We start from the raw sequence: 21,802 nt of genomic DNA on the forward strand, positions 1-21,802 counted from the left end.
CTCTTCCACATTTATGGGTGTGTAATGTAGATGGAGAGGGCTGTGCACAGAAATAAAGAGTAGACCAGTATCGGAGCTGGTGATTTTTCAGACAAGTTTCATCCTGCACTGTGACACCTTACTACAATTGTCTAATGTATTCATGTGTAATATGCAGATTATAGAATTTGGGTTTCTTAGTTTACCATGTTCATTTGTTGCTGCTCAGTACCTTTTGCCAGTGTGATGAAAATGGCATAGATGGAAAGAGATCTGGCCACTTCAAATACAAACATATTTCCAGAACGTTATATTTATAAACAGAATTATTTTTTGTTATTATTATTGTTATTTTACTGTTGTGATGCAAGAAAAGAAGAAATCATGCTCTGTTTTGTCTCTGTTTAACTAAGTTAGTCTAAATCAATCAAATAACATGCGTCACGTCACGTGTAAATACATTTATGGACATTAAGTCACTCAGAAGAACACTTCCTCAGATTACCGGTATACATTTATGACCATGTGCGTTGGGTTGAAACCATAGACTGTATAAAAACTAAAACTAGCGCTGAAGCAATGGAACAAACCATTCACGATACTTATTGGGGTGATATCTCATATGCAAGAAGCCAATGGCTGCTTAATGTGATAGGTAAACATACCCTAGATTAACTATTTTATCCAAAAATATATAAACTTGTAATTCCTTTATTATAATGTATTTACTATTGTGTTATTAATAAACATTATTCATTACCGCACGTCTCCACAGAGACTTTGGACGTAAGAGATGTTCACCATTCCGGTATCACAGAAAGTTAACAAGTTTAAACTAGGTTTTTAAATATAGGTCGTTTTCTACTAGCTTTTTTTTCTGAAAACACTAACCTTATACAATACTATAATTAACACTGGGTTAAAAATACAAAAGAAAATGTTATACAACTTATAAAATACTTGGTCTTAATAATCTTTTTAATGCAAAGAGTCTCCGATAATGTCAGTGTTTCTGGTTTTGTACAGAAACGCAACAAAGTTCCTTTGTACTAATACATTTACACGTACATTTGTATAAAATGTATCCAAGATTATTATCGAATGAATTAAATGAACAGGTTCCCGTCCAGCCTTCTCGTTCAGGCTGGACAAGAGCTAATGTTCCCGCTGCCCCTTTAAGAGCTTCGCTAGAGATTTGTTTTCAGACCCGCACAAACCGTCCTTTACTGGTTCAAACCGGTTTCGTGAGTCTGCGCAGTAAGTGTAAACAGGAAGAAGAGTGCAAAATTAAACCGTGTCGACGAACGTTGCGTTACATTGATAGGAACGGTTTGAAGTCGCGATGCAGGTGTAACGTTACAGTAAGCTTAAACGACATTAATTTATGATTAGCACATGATGTAAAGAGACTCGACAAAAGTCACTAGAGAAAACATCGGGTAACGTCAATGCTCATTTGCGATACTGACATCGTTGAAACACGGGCCCTATTCGCTTGCTCGAGAGCGAGCAGACAGTCCAGATATAATACAGAAAGACTTTAAAACTGTATGTGAATCACTGTCGTGTTTTAACGAAGAAATCTGCAGATAACGTTAGTTCGTGCAGAAAATCTGCATCCGACAGAAGTCCGCTCCCTGCCGGTGACTCAATGACCTACTAACCTAGTAACGGTAGTGTTTCTGCAGAAGAAAACCTCTGGCTGACGACTAGACTGATTCTTCCAACATAAATTGTTAAGCACTATTCAGAATGGTTCAGAAAGACAAAATAATCGAGTCGACACTGTCAGAAAGTGAAGCCAATCCAGTGCCAAGCGAAGCTGTCGCGGATTCGCAGTGTCCCGTGGACGAGCCCAGTGTCGGGGTTGAGCGAACAGGCCGCAGGAAGTTCATCACTGGGGTGGTGGAGGGTGAGCGAATTTAGACAAATCCAACGTAATGCTGCCAAATTTAAAGCATATGCAACCGTTAAAATCAGTCTAATTAGTTGCCTACATTGCTAGAAAACATCTAATTTTATATATTGCTTAGGTGTTGCTTGACTGTGGCATCTGTGGAATATGCTGCGTTTGTCAAAAATAAAAACATGTCTTTTATTATTTTGTTCTCCACACAGGCTTCTATGGACGGCCATGGACTATGGAACAAAGGAAAGAGCTTTTCAGGAGGTATTGTGCAAATGTGCAAATATCCTGCCCCTTTCTGATTCAACTTACCAGTAAATCTCAGTCTGTTTCTTTTGGACAAGTTTATACACACTATTGTAATCGTTAATACTATTTTTGTGTTTCAGGCAGCAGAAATGGGGTTTGAACACCTATCTGTATGCCCCAAAAGATGACTACAAACACAGAATGTTTTGGAGAGAAATGTATTCTGTTGAGGAAGCAGGTGAATATATATATATATTTTCATGCTCTTTTAAAATTTACTGGTCGTTATGCTTTGTTTGGCTTAAGTTTATTAATCTAATGTCTTTTGCTTCTAAAGAACAACTCACAACTTTAATAAGTGCTGCTAAAGAGCACGGGATTGAGTTCATTTATGCCATTTCCCCTGGCCTGGACATTACATTCTCAAATCAGAAGGAAGTGTCAACACTCAAAAGGAAGTTAGACCAGGTGAGAATGAACCTATTCGGAAGCTTATACTGTGCTTTTGTCAGTGTTTTTATGACAGTGTTTGTCTTTTGTGCAGGTCTCTCATTTTGGGTGCAAGTCCTTTGCCTTACTTTTTGATGACATTGATCATAACATCTGTCCAGCTGACAAGGAGGTATTCAGCTCCTTTGCACATGCTCAAGTGTCTATCACCAATGAGATCTTCCAATATTTGGGAGAACCTGAAATATTTGTATTTTGCCCCACAGGTAAGATGATTATTACTACTTACTAAGTAACCATGCTGCTTTGTGTGATGCTAATGCATTCTTTCTATTTCGTACATTCACATAATTGTTTAATGTTTCCTTGTCTTCAGAGTATTGTGGAACATTTTGTTATCCAAATGTGTCTCAGTCGCCTTACCTGCGCACAGTAGGAGAAAAGCTGCTTCCTGGTATTGAGGTGCTGTGGACAGGTAAGTTGTGTTTTCATTGAGGGGACTGGAATAATAGTTTGCTCTCTTGTGGATTTTAACAGTGCCTTTCCGTTATTGACAGGTCCCAAGGTAGTTTCTAAAGACATTACTGTTGAATCTATTGAAGAAGTCACAAAGATACTGAGGAGAGCTCCTGTCATCTGGGACAATATTCATGCTAATGACTACGATCAGAAGAGACTTTTTTTGGGGCCTTATAAAGGCAGGTCCACAGAACTCATCCCTCGGCTGAAGGGAGTTCTCACCAACCCCAACTGTGAATTTGAGTCTAATTTTGTGGCCATTCACACGTTAGCCACGTGGTACAAGTCTAACATGAATGGAGTGAGAAAAGATGTTGTCATGAGTAAGTATGTCTTTATGGAAACATTGTTTTTATAATACGTTTAAATTAAGTAAGTTTACTGAAGAGTGAAAATGCTCATCATTTACTTACCCTCAAGTCATTCCAAACCTGTGCGGATGTTTTTTTTCCATTGAGCATGAACAAACATTTTCAGTTCCAACATACTTTCATTGTAAAGACAAAAAATAAGTTATAAATGTAAAAAAAATAAATTATAAAAGATATATCTGTGCAGATCTTTCAGGTAGCGAATGAAAATGATCCAATCGAATCCAAATTGACCTTTTTTTCCCTCATTTTTAGAAGCTGTCATCACAATAGGAAGGACAATTGCATTTTCCGTTTCATGCTGATTCAGATAAAATTTTAATGTGGATTTATATCCCAAGAACAGCTAATATTCTGAAATGGATTTTTCCTTATGAATTCTACTTTATTCTTGATTTGGCTCATATGATTGATTAAGATTGACCTAATTCATCAACATTATATCATATTTGTGCGTTTAATCTTGATTGATTGTAGTTTCACAGCTTCTCGTTTCTGTGTGTAGCGGACAGTGAAGACAGCACCGTGTCCATCCAGATAAAGTTGGAAAACGAAGGCAGTGATGAGGAGTTAGAAACAGACATCCTCTACAGCCCACAGATCGCACTCAAGCTGGCTCTCACTGAATGGCTCAGCGAGTTTGGAGTGCCTCATCAGTACAACAGTAACTATTAATTATTTGTGTGATATTATGAGACGTGATCTTATTTGTTCTGAATTTGGTATCATCTACCTTAACCTTTCTTTCTTTCTTTGTTGTAGGTCGGCAGGTTCCTCACAGTGGAACTAAAAGCACTTCTATAGATGTTCCTGCACTCACTGTGCCCAGTCTAGGCAATTCCACATCAGTGACTACAGTCTTCCAACAGCCCATCATGAGTCCAACCTTGCCCCTTAGCGATGAACTGCATGTGCTTGGCAAAGAAGAGGAGGTGGAGGTGGAGAAGAAGGAGTCTGACGAAGAACCCATGGAGATGGTCGTGGAGAAACACGACGAGGTGGAAGACACTAAAAATGTCAACCAGATCCTCACAGAGATTGTCAAGGCTAAAATGACAGAAGATCTCAGACCCATGGACACAGACAAAGAGAGCCTGACAGAGTCCAAGTCCCCTGAGATGTCCATTCAAGAGGATTCAGGCAGCGACATTGCACCAATGCAGACTGATGATCAGCTCAACAAGGAAGTGTTTGTTCCAGGCCCCAACGAGAAGCCAATGTTAACTACTGAGCCACTTACTCTGGAGGATCTGACCCTGCTAGCTGAACTCTTCTACCTGCCATACGAACACGGTCCCAAAGCAGTACAGATGCTGAAAGAATTTAACTGGTTGAGAGCAAATAGCAATTATGTTAGTGTAAACTCCAAAGCAAAGGATCCAGAGAAGGTGAGCATTGTAATGTTTAAAAGCAAGTTTTTGTTTTTAAAATTGTGTTTATCTTGGCCTGGACAGTCATATAAATATATATTTAGAGATATATAAATGTAAGATTCATCAATACCTGGAAATTCCTATAATTAATGTACTTTAAATTCTTTTGTGGGATAAAACATCCTTTTCTGATTTGTGAGATAATCATTCTTTACAGTTTGAGCAAAATCTGCAAATTAACTGCTTCACAAATGATTCAGAATGATTCATTTGCCAATCTGAGTAGGTTTGAATGATTATTAATGGTCATAGAAATTTGTTGGTCAAAATGTATGGGAACTCATTTAATTTGTCACTGCCTTGTTTTGTCCATGTTAAATTAAATATGAAAAAAATGTTTGCTCAATATACTCTAGTCACAAAATGGTGGAAATGCAGTAATTATTTTCACCACATGGTGGTGCCTTTATGACTCACTTTGTAGGTAATTGCAAGTTTTTTGCAGTTGCTGAGTTGTGTTGAAGCAGGAGACGTTTGGTGGTGTGGTTATGATAAAGGTGGTATTCCTATGTTTCACATAGGTAGCTGAATGGCAATCTAGAGCGGAAACATTTGAGGAGATGTGCTGCTCCGTCATCCAGATGTTCACCAGACTCTCCAACTCAGCCAACAGGACCATTCTTTACGACCTGTATCCCTATATCTGGGATATAAAGAGTATCGTCTCAATGGTGAAATCATTTGTTCAGTGGTTAGGTAGGTATGGCGACATCTCTTTGTTAAGGCTTTTTAACCATGCTGAGCCGATGAAATACTTGAACATTATTCAGTAGAATCCAAAAACAATGAGCACCCATTTCAGTAGCCATCGATTTATAAAACGTTCAGATCTGCACTTCATGCATTGCACCATTTTACAGTGGCATTGCTAAGATTTCAGATGCTCAAAATGCATTTCTTAACAGATGGCACAGAGCATATTTTTAGACTTGAGAGAGTGAATTAACACTTTTCTACTCAATTATAAGACCTTAGTCCTCACGCACAGTATCAACAGCTTCCACATGCGCTACTGAAATTTCTTGGGCAAAGTCTGCCATTCATGGAAATTCAGTCTAGTGCACACTTGCCTTTTCTTACTTCTTTTTACGTATAGTGTAAATATTGATTTCCTCTACTGACTGGATGCTGTCCTCATTGCTAGCCAATGCCTCTCCTTTAGGCCACTCTTGATCAGGTAGAATGATTTGGACAGCTGTGGTCACAGTTGCCGGTGTGGGTCCTGCTGCTTGCTGTGCATTCAGTATCATTGTGCGTTAACTTGGCAACATCTGTTGCAATCTCTTTCGATCAAGGGTGTGATCGTGAAGGAAAATAAGCCCCTAGCGCGCCGCGCATGCGATCTTGGAAAGCAAGGCGGCTGTGTAAGGCTATTCTGGTGCATCATAAATGAATACTTTGTACTTAATGGATTTTCTTTTATCATGTATGCGGATTATGAGCATTATAGGAAGAGACTCCACAAACAACCCTAGCGTATGCTTTACTCTAACTGAACTGATCTGGTCTGCTCACTACATTCCAGTGAACTGTACACAGTTCTCATGGTCCTACATACAGTTGTGCAGTCAGCGAATTGAAGGCTCTCTTATCTGAGAAGCTCTTGGGTCATTAGCCAGCCCTTTTATTTATGATGATTTTATTGAGAGACCCGTCACTTACTGAGAATGCCCATGTTTGTTATCCATGTAGCTTCTGGGCATCACTACAGTACAGTTAGAGTAACGGATTGCCTTTTCTTTTTTTTAGTGTAAATATTGTGTAAATTCCCTACTGACTGGATGCTGTCCTCATTGCTAGCCAATGCCTCTCCTTCAGGCCATTCTTGATCAGGTAGAATGATTTGGACAGCTGTGGTCACAGTTGCCGGTGTGGGTCCTGCTGCTTGCTGTGCATTCAGTATCATTGTGCGTTAACTTGGCAACATCTGTTGCAATCTCTTTCGATCAAGGGTGTGATCGTGAAGGAAAATAAGCCCCTAGCGCGCCGCGCATGCGATCTTGGAAAGCAAGGCGGCTGTGTAAGGCTATTCTGGTGCATCATAAATGAATACTTTGTACTTAATGGATTTTCTTTTATCATGTATGCGGATTATGAGCATTATAGGAAGAGACTCCACAAACAACCCTAGCGTATGCTTTACTCTAACTGAACTGATCTGGTCTGCTCACTACATTCCAGTGAACTGTACACAGTTCTCATGGTCCTACATACAGTTGTGCAGTCAGCGAATTGAAGGCTCTCTTATCTGAGAAGCTCTTGGGTCATTAGCCAGCCCTTTTATTTATGATGATTTTATTGAGAGACCCGTCACTTACTGAGAATGCCCATGTTTGTTATCCATGTAGCTTCTGGGCATCACTACAGTACAGTTAGAGTAACGGATTCTGCTCTAAATGAGGTTTTCGTTGGAAGTCGGTTGTGTAATTATAGCACCAGCATGGCCTGGGTTACCTTGGTAACCACATTTCATTTACAGGTTTCTGTCCAGCTTTATAACAAAGCAACACAGCAGGCAGCAACCAAAACTGGCATGCCACATCTAAGTTGTCATTAGCTGATGGAGGGGAAAATCAAATGTATAATCTGTCACATAATGAGGGTGTTCTGTTCAATCTGATTTAAACATTTGGCTTATTTTCTCAGAACACCCATAAAGGCTTCTCTTTATTCGAGACGACAAATTAGATTTATTCATATTGATTTAACTGTTCTTTTAATGTAGGTTAGTTTATTCGGACAGTACCCTCTCAATATGCTTCTCAGCCTCTGTTTGCACGGACAGTCCAAATCCCAGCACATTTTCATCCAGCATTTCTACACAGTCCAAAGCAGTGCAGATGGCATTCAGTCAGCGGCTCACTGCTGTCGTGCTGAGATCAGTTACTAATTAGCTCTTTTATTGTCTTCTCCCTTCATTATGTACAGATGGAAGAATCCTCAGCACAAGTTTCTACTGCTATTGGATGGACAGTGCCTGATGTATACACAGTGCTGCGATTATAATTTTTTTTGGGGGGGGGGGGGGTTTATGAATACATTTTCATTATGTGCATTATCAGGAGAGGAAATGCTTTGAAGTCACATTTGCGCTGCGATAGCTCAAGTGTAAGGTGTTAACCCCCTAATTCTTTTCTCTGGCAGCTCTAACATGGATTTTGTTTCTATCAGTAGGCCCAATTGAAATGGCTCAGACCAGCTTCACCACACCAACTTAGGGGAAAATTGATATGCTTGACTCAGTCATCTAAACACGCCTCCATAGTAAGACTATTAAGTTACAAAGATAATTATGTTCTGAATAAATACATAAAAAAGAAAAGGATGTGGTAAAATTCCCCTCAGATGGTGTGTGTTGTGCGTCCAGCCATTTCACCACAGGATGTGTTTTAATTCTGATCAAATTGATTGGGATGTGCGCCGCATTTGTCTTGTTACATGACGCCGAGTCCTCATCCCCTCACATTGGTACTGTTGTTTAGAAAGAACTGGGTTTCTAGTGGCAGATTAAAGCGTGTACCATAGCAATGAAAATCACTCAATTTTTATTCCCCCAAGTTATATTCTACAGGAGCAAGTGTGCGTAGTGATTGGAAAGATTCAGTTGTTGCAGACTTTTGAATTAGGTTTTTATTTTGTGACTTGCCCATGAAGGGTCCAGATCTGCTCTGTCGATCATATAAGATTATATGATATGAACTATTAATCGATCAAAGAAATTGTCCACTGTGATGGCTGATGAAGAGTGCTTGATAGTCATGTGACAAGGCAGATAGGTCTAAATGTGACTTCAGAGGAAGGTTAGAATTTAGAGGGCTTAAACAGCTGAAGCTTATTTAGTACCAGCGAGTGAACTGATGACATATCACCAACAACAGGCCGTCTAAAATGTAGGAAAAGTGATACAGCCAATAATTCTTACATGTCACAGACTAGCAGCATTATTTAGTTGAAGTGTTAGTGCTTGAGACCTTATCCTAGATTGCATCACAAACCTCACTTGATTCTAAATTCTTAAGAATCATGTCAAAATTTATGGTTTCAGTAATGCGCCCCAAATCTGGCATTGCAGTCAGTGTAAGCCCTCTGTCATTGTAAGCTTAAGCTGCTTGAGCCCTAGGCAGAAGATATATGCAGTTTTCACTGTTGTTAATCATGATTTTTAAGTTATTTGGAAATAAGACACCTCTATCCTATACCCCTTCCCCCTCATTATGCCAGAAAGCCCCTCACATAATGTTCTCCGCTTGGATCTGATCTCAACAGGGTGTCGTAGTCAGTCGTCAGCACAGTTCTTAAGTGGCGACCAAGAGCCCTGGGCCTTTAGGGGCGGTCTAGCAGGAGAGTTCCAGGTATCCAATATTGAATTACCAGCAAAATGTTACACGAAGATATATTTTCAATTGTTTTAGATGTTCATATGGTTGCGAAAGGATATGGGTTGGTCTGTTGAAGGTGAGCTGTCAGCAGCTGCATAGAAAAGTGAAGGGGTGTTGAGAGCCACTTGGGCTTTTTAGTGAAGTGTAAACTAAAATGGGTCAGAACTAGTGTTTGGGGTGATGGCGTTTTCTAACCCAGCCTAAATTTTGGATTTCTTTCAACAACTGCCCAAATGAGATGCTGCTTTTCCCCCTGCGCTTGCGTCAGCGCAGCATGGCTAGGTTTTATATTATGACATCTTGTTTCTTTGCAGGAAACAGCGCAAAAATTATCACCACATTTTGTCTGCGCCTGCGTCCACAACACCGCGCTTGCGTGTGCGACTGCGAACCTGCTTAAAGCTCCATGAACAAATGATTACTAATCCATAAACTCGGCGTACTTAACATCTCAGAGTTATTCAGCTATCTTAAATGGTCAGTTAAGGAAAAGGTGTTTTAACCTGGAAATATTTGGTCATGGAGTTTTGCTTTGCGCGCCAGCTTCATTCTTTTCCCTACAGGAAGATCTTGCGCAGCGAAAAAGAGTGGAAAAGGAGCATCTCCTTTAGCCAGTTAAGCCTTTTTCAGACCAAGCCTGCGTAATTTTGTTTCATTTTTGTTTCTCAGAAAAAAAGGTGGCAATGATTTTCAGTGGTGCGTAACTTTTGCATGATGTTTACGTGCTCTTGCTGTACACTGACCTACCAGAGAAGCAAGTTTACTTGTGAAGCGATTTATTCCCATGCCATTATTAGGCACATTCTTGTTCAGCTCCATTGTTTGAGGTCAGTTCAGCTTGAGCAGGTAAACAGCAGCCCAAGTTTCAAGTTGCAGTCACATGGTCAAATCTAGAGAGATACTAAACTGTACAATGCTTTTGCTTTGGTCTCCACAGAGACTGTTGCCAATTGATGGGGCAAATGATCTTTTCTACCAGCCACCACCACCAATGCCAACTTCAAAAATCTATTCCATAAGGCCTTACTTTCCCAAAGATGAGGTAGGTTTTCTCAAAACTTCTAACCACTGATATCAGCCATTTTATTTTCTATTTGCAAAAAAACTCTAGCCATTTGTAAGTTCTTATTTAAAATTTAAAGTCCAGACAAGGGTCAAGTAACTAGCTAGGTGGTAACTATCTACTGCAGCCTTCTTAATTTGCTTGCACTATTTGCTCTTAAGGCGTAGCTAGTAGTTCATAAGCTTTCCATTTACCTCCAATCATCCAAAAAATGCTTTCTAAATTAATGCGTTTCCACTGATACTTAAGCATGTAATACCACAGTAGTTATTTTGTAAATAACATAACATCTGTGTAAATAATGAATGTAAATAAAATGCAGAAATCTATACCTTAAATTTTTTATTAATAAGAGGGCAAGAAATACTAATTACAAAAAAATTGGGTTTGTGTTAAATAGCAATTAGTCATTTATTTACATAATGTTCTCTCTTTTTAAAATGTAAAGAAGTGTAAATGTATATCTATTGGATTTAAGTAAATTAGGTAAAATATGAGCATTGCATTAATGATGCAATTCAATCAATTTGTTGTTTTTTCAAGCTTATCACCAGGCTTCTATAAATATTTAATTTATACTTAGAGTTGCATTCAAATAATTTTAATGGTGCAACGCAAAATCATTTAGTAGAGGATCATTTGTATTTTAATGCCCATTTACATTGCAACAAGTTGTAGCCTGCACACAGCTGTGCAGCCGGCCCTAAAATTTTAATTTTGTTCTTTATGTTGAGGACATGACTTGTCTACGGTAAGCTGTCTGTAGTTTGAAAACTCTGTCGATGCTCTGTCTAAATAAAACGTTGCTGTTGGCTGCTTGAATTCCCAGCTGAGGTGTCCCAGTTTAAGCTGTGCTTTTAGATTTATTTGCAGCACATCTGAAGCATTCTGCTGAAACAGCAGTCTTGGTCCACCTGTTAGTCCTTAGAGGGCTTGCACTTTGTGGAATGAAAGCTGTCAGATGCCTTCACACACTGCATCTCTCTCACTCTCTGTCCTCAGTCTGCTGTCTACAAGATCTGCAAAGAGATGTTCACTGAGGGCTGTGACGGCATCTCTTTCTCAGATGAGTCACCAGACCTTATTGGAGACAGGTGTGCTTTGAGCTTCCACTTTGTTTAGTCACATTAATGTATTGTGGGTGCTTGAATAATAACGTGACCTTTTTTACCATCTTCTTTCTCATTGCAGGTTAGTAGGAGGTTTCCTGACGCTCAGCCCAGACTATGGGTTTGTGCTTGAGGATGAGGAAGGTATCTGTGGCTATGCTCTGGGCACTGTGGATGTCAAACCTTTTGTGAAGAAATGCAAGATGAGTTGGATTCCATTCATGCAGGAGAAATACAACAAACCAGACACAGAGAAGGACCTGTCAGAAGCTGAGGTTAGCATGTCATGTCTTCTTCGTATAATTCTATTTATGGAACGATTTATTAACTTCAACAAAATCTGAAGTTTGTAATATATATATATATATATATACACACAGCAACTGTACAGAAACTTTAATAATGTTTTCCCCTATAGAAAATGATGCTAAGTTTCCATGAGGAGGAGGAAGGCTTACCAGAATCATTCCTCAGTAACTTCCCATCACTCATTAAAGTGGACATTCACGCAAAGGTTACTGACCCCAGTGTTGCCAAAAGCATGATGGGATGTCTCCTCTCATCATTGAAAGCCAATGGTAGGCAAAGTTTGTTTGTGTGGCATGTGCTTTTATTTAACATGATACATTATTCATTGTTATAGTAATAACATTGTTATTACATGGAGTACTGGTAATTAAATACATTGTACATTAAAGCTGCTTTTAAATTCTGAGTGATCTTCCCTCTCTTACCACACTTGACTTTGACTTTAGTAAGCAGTGTTTATAGTTCATACATTTCGGATGTTAACATGTTAGAGGACTTGTGTGTTTTGTTTAAATTCTTTGTTTCATAAACGTATCTTTTCCTCCTTGGTTGTCAGGTTCACATGGTGCTTTCTGTGAGGTCCGCCAGATGGACAAACGGATGTTGGACTTTTATAGCAAACTGGGCTGCTTTGAAGTGGCCAAAATGGAGGGATTCCCAAAAAATGTTATAATAATGGGGAGGAGTTTGTGAATCTGAGCTGCTGGAAAAAAAAAAGAAGAAAAAAAAAAAAAGAGTACAGCGGGAGCCTTGCAGAAATTACACAAAGCTTTGGCCCCAACACGCTACCTGTTCATGTGACTATCACAAGTTTTGTAATGGCAACTCTGGTGACTTGTAGCTTCATTCACATCATATGTCGAATGCACTTCTAGAAATGTAGGTGCTGTTAATTTCACTTTGCCAGTGCGTGGTGGAAGTGGGTGTACACGCATGCACACATTGGTGTGTTCAGAAATGGAAAAATAATTGAAGTGGCTCTGCAAGGTTAATTCAGGACGCATGAGTAACTTTGAGTTTTTTTCTGGTGTACCGTTTGCTTGAGTTGGCCAACCACTAAATCTCTTAAGATATGGCTGAGTTGCAGTTTGTGTTCAGTATATGTGCATGTTTAAGTTAACGTCTAGTTCCTAGACTGAAAACTTGCCATTACTTGATAGGAGACATCTTCACTTTACTGTTTTTAATATTTCATTTCAGTGCTTTATATGTTCAAAGCAATAATCTAGAAGGACTTAATAACTTCATGGTATTGCTTTCTAGGACATTGTAATACATTTCCAGATTCAAACAGGGTCTGTGAGCTCTCTTATGGAGAACACAAGCTATCCTTTGAGGTTTGGGATGCTGCTCTATTATTTAGAAAAGAAAAAAAACTGAAATTGAACTTTGAGCAGGCAGAAGTAAATACAGTTCAAATCTGTTGTCTTTAAGACTGCATGGGGTACTTTTGTGTAAACCTTTAGCATGTGTATCTTTTAGGGATAAATTTTTTTATTTTGTACAAAAATGCCTTTTGGCTCTTTCCCTTCTCTGGAATATATTTGAGGGTAATGAAAAAAGTAATTTCCTACAGTTCTTTGTTTAAAATGGTAAATTATACAATTCTAAGACACAACAGGGTTGCATTAAAATTCTGAGATGCTGATGTTTACCAAAAGAAAAAGAAGTACAAATTGTATTGTAAACCTCAAGACCAATGCCCTGACACTAATCAAAGTGAAAACTGAAAATAAATGCTGGTACATTAGTGAATTATCATAAAAATACCAGAGATATTTATTTTTCTGATGCCTGAAGAGAATAACATTGGCTTGTTCTTTAATGACCGTCTTCCTCTTTATCAGTATATTTAAAAATCCCTACAGTTGAAGTCCGCTCTGCATTGTAAGTGCTAGGATTGTTTTCCTGAATGTAGCTGCGAAAGAAACTCTGTATTTACTCCCTTTTTTTAACCAAAGTTACTAAAGGTTTTTTTTTTTTGGTTTTTTTATTATAGTGCTATATTCTGAAAAACTAAATGAGCACAAAAGGCTCCTGCAGATTTCCATGTGTAATGTTTAAAATGCCTGAGTTAAAGAAAAATGTAAATAGTTTTGTGCATGTGATGGGCCAACAGGTGGGGGTGTTTTCTTTTTTTTTTTTTTTTTTTTTTACCCAATTAAGGGAAATTTGTACCCCAAAATTGGTTATCTCTACATGGCCTGTTGCTTCATTTTATTTTTGTCGATCACATCCAATGTAAAGGGCTTTTCTTTTTTAAAGTCATATCCAATGTATATATTTAAAAAATGAAAACCTTTCTGTACTTTGATGTAATTATGATTCTGTATATGTAATATAGTTGTAATTTCTGAAAGAGTTGTATGTAGTTAAAATGGCTATTAAAATGTTAAATAGAAAAGAAAAAAAATCAGTGGTTAGTGAGTTAAATGAAAAATGTTTTCTTGTGCCACAGTTTCTACACCTTGCGAAGACAATGTTTGTCATGGCTTTCTTAAAACTTTGCAGGTGGTAAAATTGTAAAATTTTATTGCATGCTAGTATATGTAATTAACTGTCCTGGGGGGGTTAGTTAAAACGAATAAATGACTTTCAAAACAAAAACCACATCAACGAGGACAAATCAATGTGGTATTAAAATTTTGTAAAAACATCTTTATTATTGAGATATTGTGCCAAATTAGTAAACAACAAGACAAAAGACCATAAACAGTAAAGACTAGCCCACTTCCGTGTCCATGTTGATGACGTCTTGATTCTTGCGACGGTTTTCGTGTATTCGTCACATGTGTTTTGAAAACTCGACCTGCACTGTAGATATTATAGCCTCTATTAAAAGTGATTTTAGTAGTATTTGAACAATTATGTCGTTTGTGGAGGACGAAGTATCAGACAGTGGAGTGGAATCGCGCTCGCGGTTGGAAAGCTATGTGTTCAGTAAGATCAACACTGGCGAGCTGCATGTTTTGTACTTTTGCTAACACGTGGGACAACGACAATTGTCTTTCCTTGTAATTGTGTTTAACGTTCATCAAAAGAACCCTGGGTCACTGTGCATCAATATATAGTTCAAACGCCGTCGTTTTCTATAATTCCATTCATTTAATGCATTTAAATTATATAAAGCTATTTAATATTGTGGTTTTGGATTCCTTTAGGTTGCCAGTTGTCTTCTGAAGTTCCATTTTACACATTTCAAGCAGATGAAGATGACGATGTGGAACATTTTCTCGAGCTTAGAACGGTTCGTAGACTGTTTTGTTGCAAGAACAGTCCGCTTATGTTGTTTTAAAACTGAATGGTGACTGCCTTGTTCTACGAACAAACAAATAATTTGGGTTTAATACGGAGGTGAAATAATTATATTTTATTTCTGCCTGATTAATGCTTTTAAATCAGTATGAAATTAAAATGCACCCCATTAAATTTATTTTATAAATGCATATTATAGATATGAATATTTTAACAATTGAACTGTACATGATTGTTTATTTAGACCTTTTTAAATATTTAATCAAAGTGTTCTAACTGACTTCTTTCTGGTGACGTGCAGGACTTCTCCAATCATTTAAATTAAATTAAATGTATGCATTTAGCAGACTCTTTTATCCTAAGTGACTTACAGTGCATTCAGGCTAACTTTTTTACCTAACATGTGTTCAGAAGTCAGTTAAAGATGTTTGCAGATCCTAAAAAATATTGCAGGCAAAAAGATTCATTGTCTATTGTCCATAGACTAGAACAATGAAGCACAGCTCACACCAAAGTCACTTTCAAACCAAATCAGCTCTCTGACATTGAAAGCACAAAGCAGTGAATCCATGTGACCTGCTTGAATATGTAGAGGTCACATTAAACTGCCTCCACTTTCTCAAAATCCAGTGAACAACCGATGAATAGAACCAGGTCCTTGTCCTACAATATTACTTTTCTGATGGATGTCACAGTATAGAAGATAGGATCTGTAGTTGCTTGATGATCTGCTTTTAAAAGCATAACTATTTACATTTCTCCCAAACCATTAGATTTGTCTGGGTGATGGTGCCAAGGAGGAGAATAATGTTGTGGAAGTGAGTGCTATGAATCACCAAGGAAAGAAAATATCAGTGCCTGTAGCTAATCTCAACATTTCCTGCCTGCCTATGGTAATGCAACATATATCTGAGTTCCTTTTTTCAATTCTGCTGTTGTACATTATAAATGTTCCAACATATTGCAAGTTTTGAAATCAGTTTTCTTACTCAGGTGAACCTCGGAGAGTTTGAGTTGATGGCTCCTGTCACACTACGCCTGAAGTCTGGAACTGGACCAGTGACCGTCAGTGGGTTACATTTAGTTGGTGAGGAATACAACACTGTTTCGCGAGCACACAGTAGTTCTTTGTCACAAAATTACAAAGCTGTTTTATCTTTTGTTTTGAAAATGAATGATGCTTAATAAATTCTCCTTCAGCCACAGAGAATGAAGGGTCTGAATTATCAGATGAAGATGATGATGATGACGTCAGTGAGGAGGAAATGCCCTCAATCAAACCAGCCAAGAAAAAGCAGAAAGCTTAATTAAAGATGTTAACACCAGACCTTTATGTTTTATCCAGTATTAGACTTAATGATCTACTATGGGATGTGACGAAGAGTGATTAGGAATTTAATGGAATGTTGTACTTCCAGATATGGTTGCAAGTGTTAAATAGAAAGGTTAAAGCCTCATTACAACCAGATCCATGAACATCCATGTTGATTCATGTACTCAATACTTTTACTTATGTGTATGTAAGTGACTGCCAACATCAAACTTCAGACTCGCTCTCAGTTCAGGGACTGAGAATTCACAATTAGTCCTGTTCACACTGAGGCCTTAAGTGATGCACTTGATGCCGGGTTGATTCCATATTCCATACATACTGTGAAATGATGTAGACCGTGACGGCCTGTCACTCATCTGCCTTTGGGGAAAATACCAGCATTCTTCTCTACAGATATTCCTCTCATACTGCTTTGTTTGAATTTTTTTTTTTTAAATTGGCAATCAGGGTTTTTATATCCTAGTCCCTTTTAGAAGGACTGATAGAGTGAATTTTTGCATGGTGCGTTTTATGTCGAGATCAGTCTAGAAGGACTTGCCATGGTTGCCTTTTTTGTATTTTCACAGATTTGTTTACAGATTCTATAAATAAAATTAGTTGTTTTAATAGAATCAGTGCAATGTTGCATTTTTAAAAGCTCACTTTATAACTGATTTGGCAGATTTGGTTCTGTAGCACTGATGATGAAAGCTGTAATAATTTCTGTGTTTGGTACAATTACATCAGCTGTCTGAAAAAAAAAAACAGAGAGAGAGTTATCATTATCATGATATTGTACAGAATGAACATTCTCAATATTTGATTATAATTATATACAATATTTGATAATCAGAAGGGCAATGTCATCACAATAAAGCCATAAAGGTATAGCCTGACTACGTCAGACTTCCTACTTCCGCTCAATTTCTGTACTGTCTACGAAGCCAAGTGAAGTAGCAGAGTCTGGTATTACCAGGCTAATGAAGGTATACATTCAGACAGGATGTTCTAAGGTAAAAAAAAAAAAAAAAAAACAGAATTTTTTTTTATACACCAGATATAATATTTGTTCTTTTTTTTATTAGTGGGTGCAGGACAGTAGTTCATTTATATAAACGAGAAGAGCAAAATAAAGGAAACTGTGACATACGCCCGGAAAATATACCCAGGAAAAATTTGGGCCCAAAAGATTTCAGACACTTTCACCTGACAATGTTTTCCTTGAGTGTTTTTTCTTTAATTGCTAATGCGACCTTTTTACACAGACTGAACAAAATTAATCATAGCTTGGTAATTGAAATTGGTCAATTGTAAATTGGTATTATCTAATTGTGTACAGCTAACAGCTATTCATCCTAATTCATAACAGTTATCTGACGTTATCAAGATGATTTTTTTTCTGACAAAGTTTAACTCTGAGTTCTTGTTATGTTTTATTACCTTTTTCTAAACTATAGTGAATAAACTGATGAAGTGAGAAATGTTGAAGGTGTCCGAATAAATTTTGTTTTGACTGTATATAATCGCTGAACACATCTATTTATACATTATTTTTGTCATTTCCCTTTCAAATTTCTGCTGTTTACTGAATTGTTAGCGTTTCATAATTCTATTATTTGTAATTTGTCTCTAATAGTAGGGTCTATTGTGACAACTTGCCCCATATAGAGTTGAGTAGTATGTTTTTCTTGGGCAGTAACGGTGCGAAGGTTCAGTGGCTGTAGTAAATGTAATCCGACGTGACTTTTATTGACTCTGAAACCCGACCAGAGGAATCCTCAATGTTCACGAACAAACGCTGCTCCTTTAAAATGACGCCGACGGACGGTGACGTCACTGAGCTCCCCCTAGTAACCCTCCTCGGCGTCTCGGAAGATTCCTGGAGAAAGATGGTGAGAAGTTATCTGCTTCTAGTCATGTCTTTGTGTGTTTTATAACGAGTTACGCGTCATTTATCGGAACTGGGAGCGTGTAGTCTGGATCATTAGCAGCAGTTAGTTAGTGGGTTTCCTGTAGGAGTGAAACCTGATGGCTCAGCGGCGCTAGGCTGTTATTACCACCCCGCTAACGTTACATATTTCCCCGAAGCAGGAATAATTTCACTTAGTCAGACAATTTAGATATTATGTTAATTACGAAACACAACTCCGAAAACCAGCGCTCCTGCCTCTTTTTCTATTGACTTCTATACGTAAAATTAATTTCATCATTCATCAAAATTCATATTTAATATGACAAAACTATTGGTAAAGAATTCTGATATTGTAGTGTTAAAACGACCAAATCATTCAAGTAAATTTAAAGTATAAAGTAACAGTGAATAGTGACTGAGGCTGTTATTTTAACATACCCTTTTGTGCTGCATTTTGTATTTAACAATCAACTGAATAATATATTATTATCTTATTTGTCTTTTTAATACCTTCTTATAGAAGGTTATAAAAAGAGTTTATTTCTCACAAACATCCTCACAGTGTCACTGTCATTGCTGTCTTGTTTAAAATCTGGTTAATAAGCAGATTATGTTTATTCCAGGGTTTGTTGTCGATTCTTAGAAAACTGAAGAGTGCCCCGGACCAGGAGGTACGCATTCTGCTCCTCGGATTAGACAACGGTGGAAAGACAACACTTCTCAAACAACTGGCCTCTGAGGATATTAGTCACATCACCCCAACACAGGTAACACACAGAAAGAAGCTACTAGAAATGATCTCTTCTTTTGCAGAAATTACAAATTTCCTTGTAAAAAAAGTTTATTATCATTGTTTTTATATAGTAATCCCGTAAGTGCTTCTGCATTTATTTTGGTCTTGCTCTTTAGCACAGCGCAGTCTTGCCCAGTTGCTTTTAATTCTTCTGTCCTTGCCAGGGCTTTAATATTAAGAGCGTGCAGTCTCAGGGCTTCAAACTAAATGTCTGGGACATTGGAGGCCAGAGGAAGATAAGGCCGTACTGGAGAAACTACTTTGAAAATACAGACATGCTCGTGAGTGTTTCTTAAGAGATTTGTGTTCATGAGTTGTGTATAGCCAGACCACTGAACAAATTGTCCATTTATAGTTCATTTATTCTCATATACACTACTGTTCTAAAGTTTGAGGCAGATTTTTAATAAAGATGTCACTCAGGTTGCTATATTACATCAAAAATAGAGCTAAAGATTATATTATGATATTATTACAATTTTAAATAATTTAGTATTTTAGCATAAATTTAAAATGTAATTTATCACTTGATGGCAAATCTTAATTTTTTGCATTATTCCATTTTGCATATCATTCTAATATGCTAATTTGCTTCTCAAGAAACATTTTTTATTAGCAAATGTTGAAAATGCTGCTTAACTTATTTGGGGAAAACCATAACACATTTCTTTATTGTTTTGAAAACAGTGTGTATATGAAAAGGAACTCTTCTCTATTATAAATGTCTTTTACTGTCACTTTTGATCTTTTTAATGCAAGTATAAAATTAAAAAGTACTGCCGCAATGCCTTTGAACAATAGTGTATTTATATTTTTGGGGTAAGTAATATGTCTTATATTGTCATTATTTTTTTGTTTTTCAGATTTATGTCATAGACAGTGCAGACAGGAAGCGATTTGAGGAAACGGGGCAGGTATATATAGAAAATACGTTTATTATTGCTGTTATTATTGTCATGTTTATGTGTGTGCATCCAAGGCCTCTGCTGGATATTACTTCACACTTTCTCAGGTTTTGCTAAATTTTTCCAGCTTAAGACAAGTTCAATGCAGCAATGATATTTTAAACTGATTTGAAGTGAAACGCTACTAGATGACTCCAATGAAATGTGTAGGCATATACTTGATATTGATATGCATTTGTTCAAGTAAATGCGTACTAAAAGTATTTGAATGAGCTATTTTGAATGGTTCGTGTGATGTGCAGGAGTTGGCCGAGCTGCTGGAAGAGGAGAAACTTAGTGGGGTATCTGTCTTAATCTTTGCAAATAAGCAAGATCTGCTGACTGCTGCTCCGGCCTCTGAGATCGCAGAGGGACTGAATCTGCACACCATTCGGGACCGCATGTGGCAAATTCAGTCCTGCTCTGCACTTACAGGAGAAGGAGTCGAGGTGAGTCATCAGCCTTCTTTTATTTACCCATGCATTTGTTTTGGACCTTCCCATCAGAGATTGGTTTGCACTTAAAATGCTTCCTCCTTTCAGGATGGCATGAACTGGGTCTGCAAGAATGTTACAGCAAAGAAGAAAAAGCAGTGAGTCTAGTGTATTTTTCTACAGCCATTCAGGGAATGTGAAAAGCAAGCTTTGTGGACTGTGTGGACTCCCTACCAGCTCTTTCAGGTTAAAGGGATATGAGGAGGTTCAGAGAGCCTTTTCTTTTTTTCTTCTCTGAACCACCTCAGCCACTGCCTCAATTCCTCCTTCATCGGAGGAACTCACAATCACTTCATAAATACTGTGCAACAGCATGATACTCCGAATGAATTTGATTTATAATGTCCAGTCAACCACTGAAGTGAATATAATAAGTGTTTTGCATTATTATTATTGTTATTATTATTATTTAGTCTGTTTGATCTTGGAATCTATTTCAATATCTTGTATTTCTATGATTTATTAATTTTAGATTGATTTACACTGTGCTAGATTTATTTTATTTTTTTCTTGCATAGCCCGTGTTATTTGACTGGCTTGAACCAAAGTGTTATGAAAGCCAAGTTCTTAAATATACACTTTACTGTTGGATGAGAGCTTGTAACATGTTTAGCCAACTTAAGCATCTGGCTGTGGCAGTGGAGAGGTTCTTTCTTTATGAGATCATGAGATTGAGAGCAGTACATTCACATCAAGCCACCTGTAAAAGTCAGAAATCAGAAGACCAGATCAGCAGCACAGATGCTCTTGTCACAAACAGGAAATCAGTAGATGGCATTTATGACCTCTTGATAATTTGGATTTTTCTTTTGTGACAAAATCATAGGAGTAAAACAGGCCATTTTAGGAGGTGTGTCTATTTCCTGCATGTTCTACTCAATAGTTTTTAGGAATGTGGGAGGGTGTTTGCTGGATGTTAGGATGAATTATCTGATGAATAATGACTCCTGCTTTCAGAACATCATTTCAGTTAATCACACTTATACTTCTCGTTGTTATCATTCCATCATTTTTCTCTCTTACAAAACAATACATTAGAATTTATGAGTAGAAATATATAAAAAAAAATGTCTACAACATGAAAATTAAATATTTATCATTTGCATTGTCTTATTTTCAACACTTTAATAGTGGCTTTAATTGTGTCCATAAATGTTTTTGTATGTCTGTATGAAGGGGCAAATTTAATGGAGAAAGTCAAATGAGTAATTTCAAATCTTAAGCCCAAAACACACTGCATGATTTTAGCAATCCTATAAGATCACTGCATGTCACACTGTGCTACATTGATCTAATAAACTTGGCTACAACGTGTGTAGACTGTA

At 37.5% G+C, this 21,802-nt stretch overlaps 3 protein-coding genes across 3 annotated transcripts; all 3 read left to right on the forward strand.

The window, feature by feature from the left end:
* The first annotated feature begins 1,207 nt into the window (after positions 1-1,207).
* On the forward strand, positions 1,208-12,487 carry oga (O-GlcNAcase). Its single transcript, XM_026224154.1, has 16 exons — positions 1,208-1,891; positions 2,098-2,149; positions 2,275-2,372; positions 2,472-2,602; positions 2,679-2,850; positions 2,961-3,059; positions 3,142-3,426; positions 3,980-4,138; positions 4,237-4,862; positions 5,429-5,603; positions 9,174-9,259; positions 10,224-10,328; positions 11,352-11,443; positions 11,541-11,733; positions 11,877-12,036; positions 12,324-12,487. The coding sequence occupies exons 1-16, from the start codon at positions 1,732-1,734 to the stop codon at positions 12,458-12,460; spliced, it is 2,730 nt and encodes a 909-aa protein (XP_026079939.1). The 5' UTR covers positions 1,208-1,731; the 3' UTR covers positions 12,461-12,487.
* A 2,032-nt stretch (positions 12,488-14,519) lies between these two features.
* Positions 14,520-17,094, forward strand: LOC113057090 (nucleoplasmin-like protein NO29). Its single transcript, XM_026224156.1, has 5 exons — positions 14,520-14,707; positions 14,929-15,014; positions 15,796-15,915; positions 16,016-16,109; positions 16,223-17,094. The coding sequence occupies exons 1-5, from the start codon at positions 14,635-14,637 to the stop codon at positions 16,327-16,329; spliced, it is 480 nt and encodes a 159-aa protein (XP_026079941.1). The 5' UTR covers positions 14,520-14,634; the 3' UTR covers positions 16,330-17,094.
* Positions 17,095-18,096: 1,002 nt separating this feature from the next.
* Positions 18,097-21,802, forward strand: LOC113057089 (ADP-ribosylation factor-like protein 3). Its single transcript, XM_026224155.1, has 6 exons — positions 18,097-18,226; positions 18,870-19,013; positions 19,204-19,320; positions 19,903-19,953; positions 20,247-20,432; positions 20,526-21,802. Exons 1-6 carry the CDS (start codon positions 18,116-18,118, stop codon positions 20,577-20,579), a joined length of 663 nt encoding a protein of 220 aa, XP_026079940.1. The 5' UTR covers positions 18,097-18,115; the 3' UTR covers positions 20,580-21,802.

This window comes from Carassius auratus, chromosome 38, assembly GCF_003368295.1.
Source record: "Carassius auratus strain Wakin chromosome 38, ASM336829v1, whole genome shotgun sequence".
Classification (NCBI taxonomy): domain Eukaryota; kingdom Metazoa; phylum Chordata; class Actinopteri; order Cypriniformes; family Cyprinidae; genus Carassius; species Carassius auratus.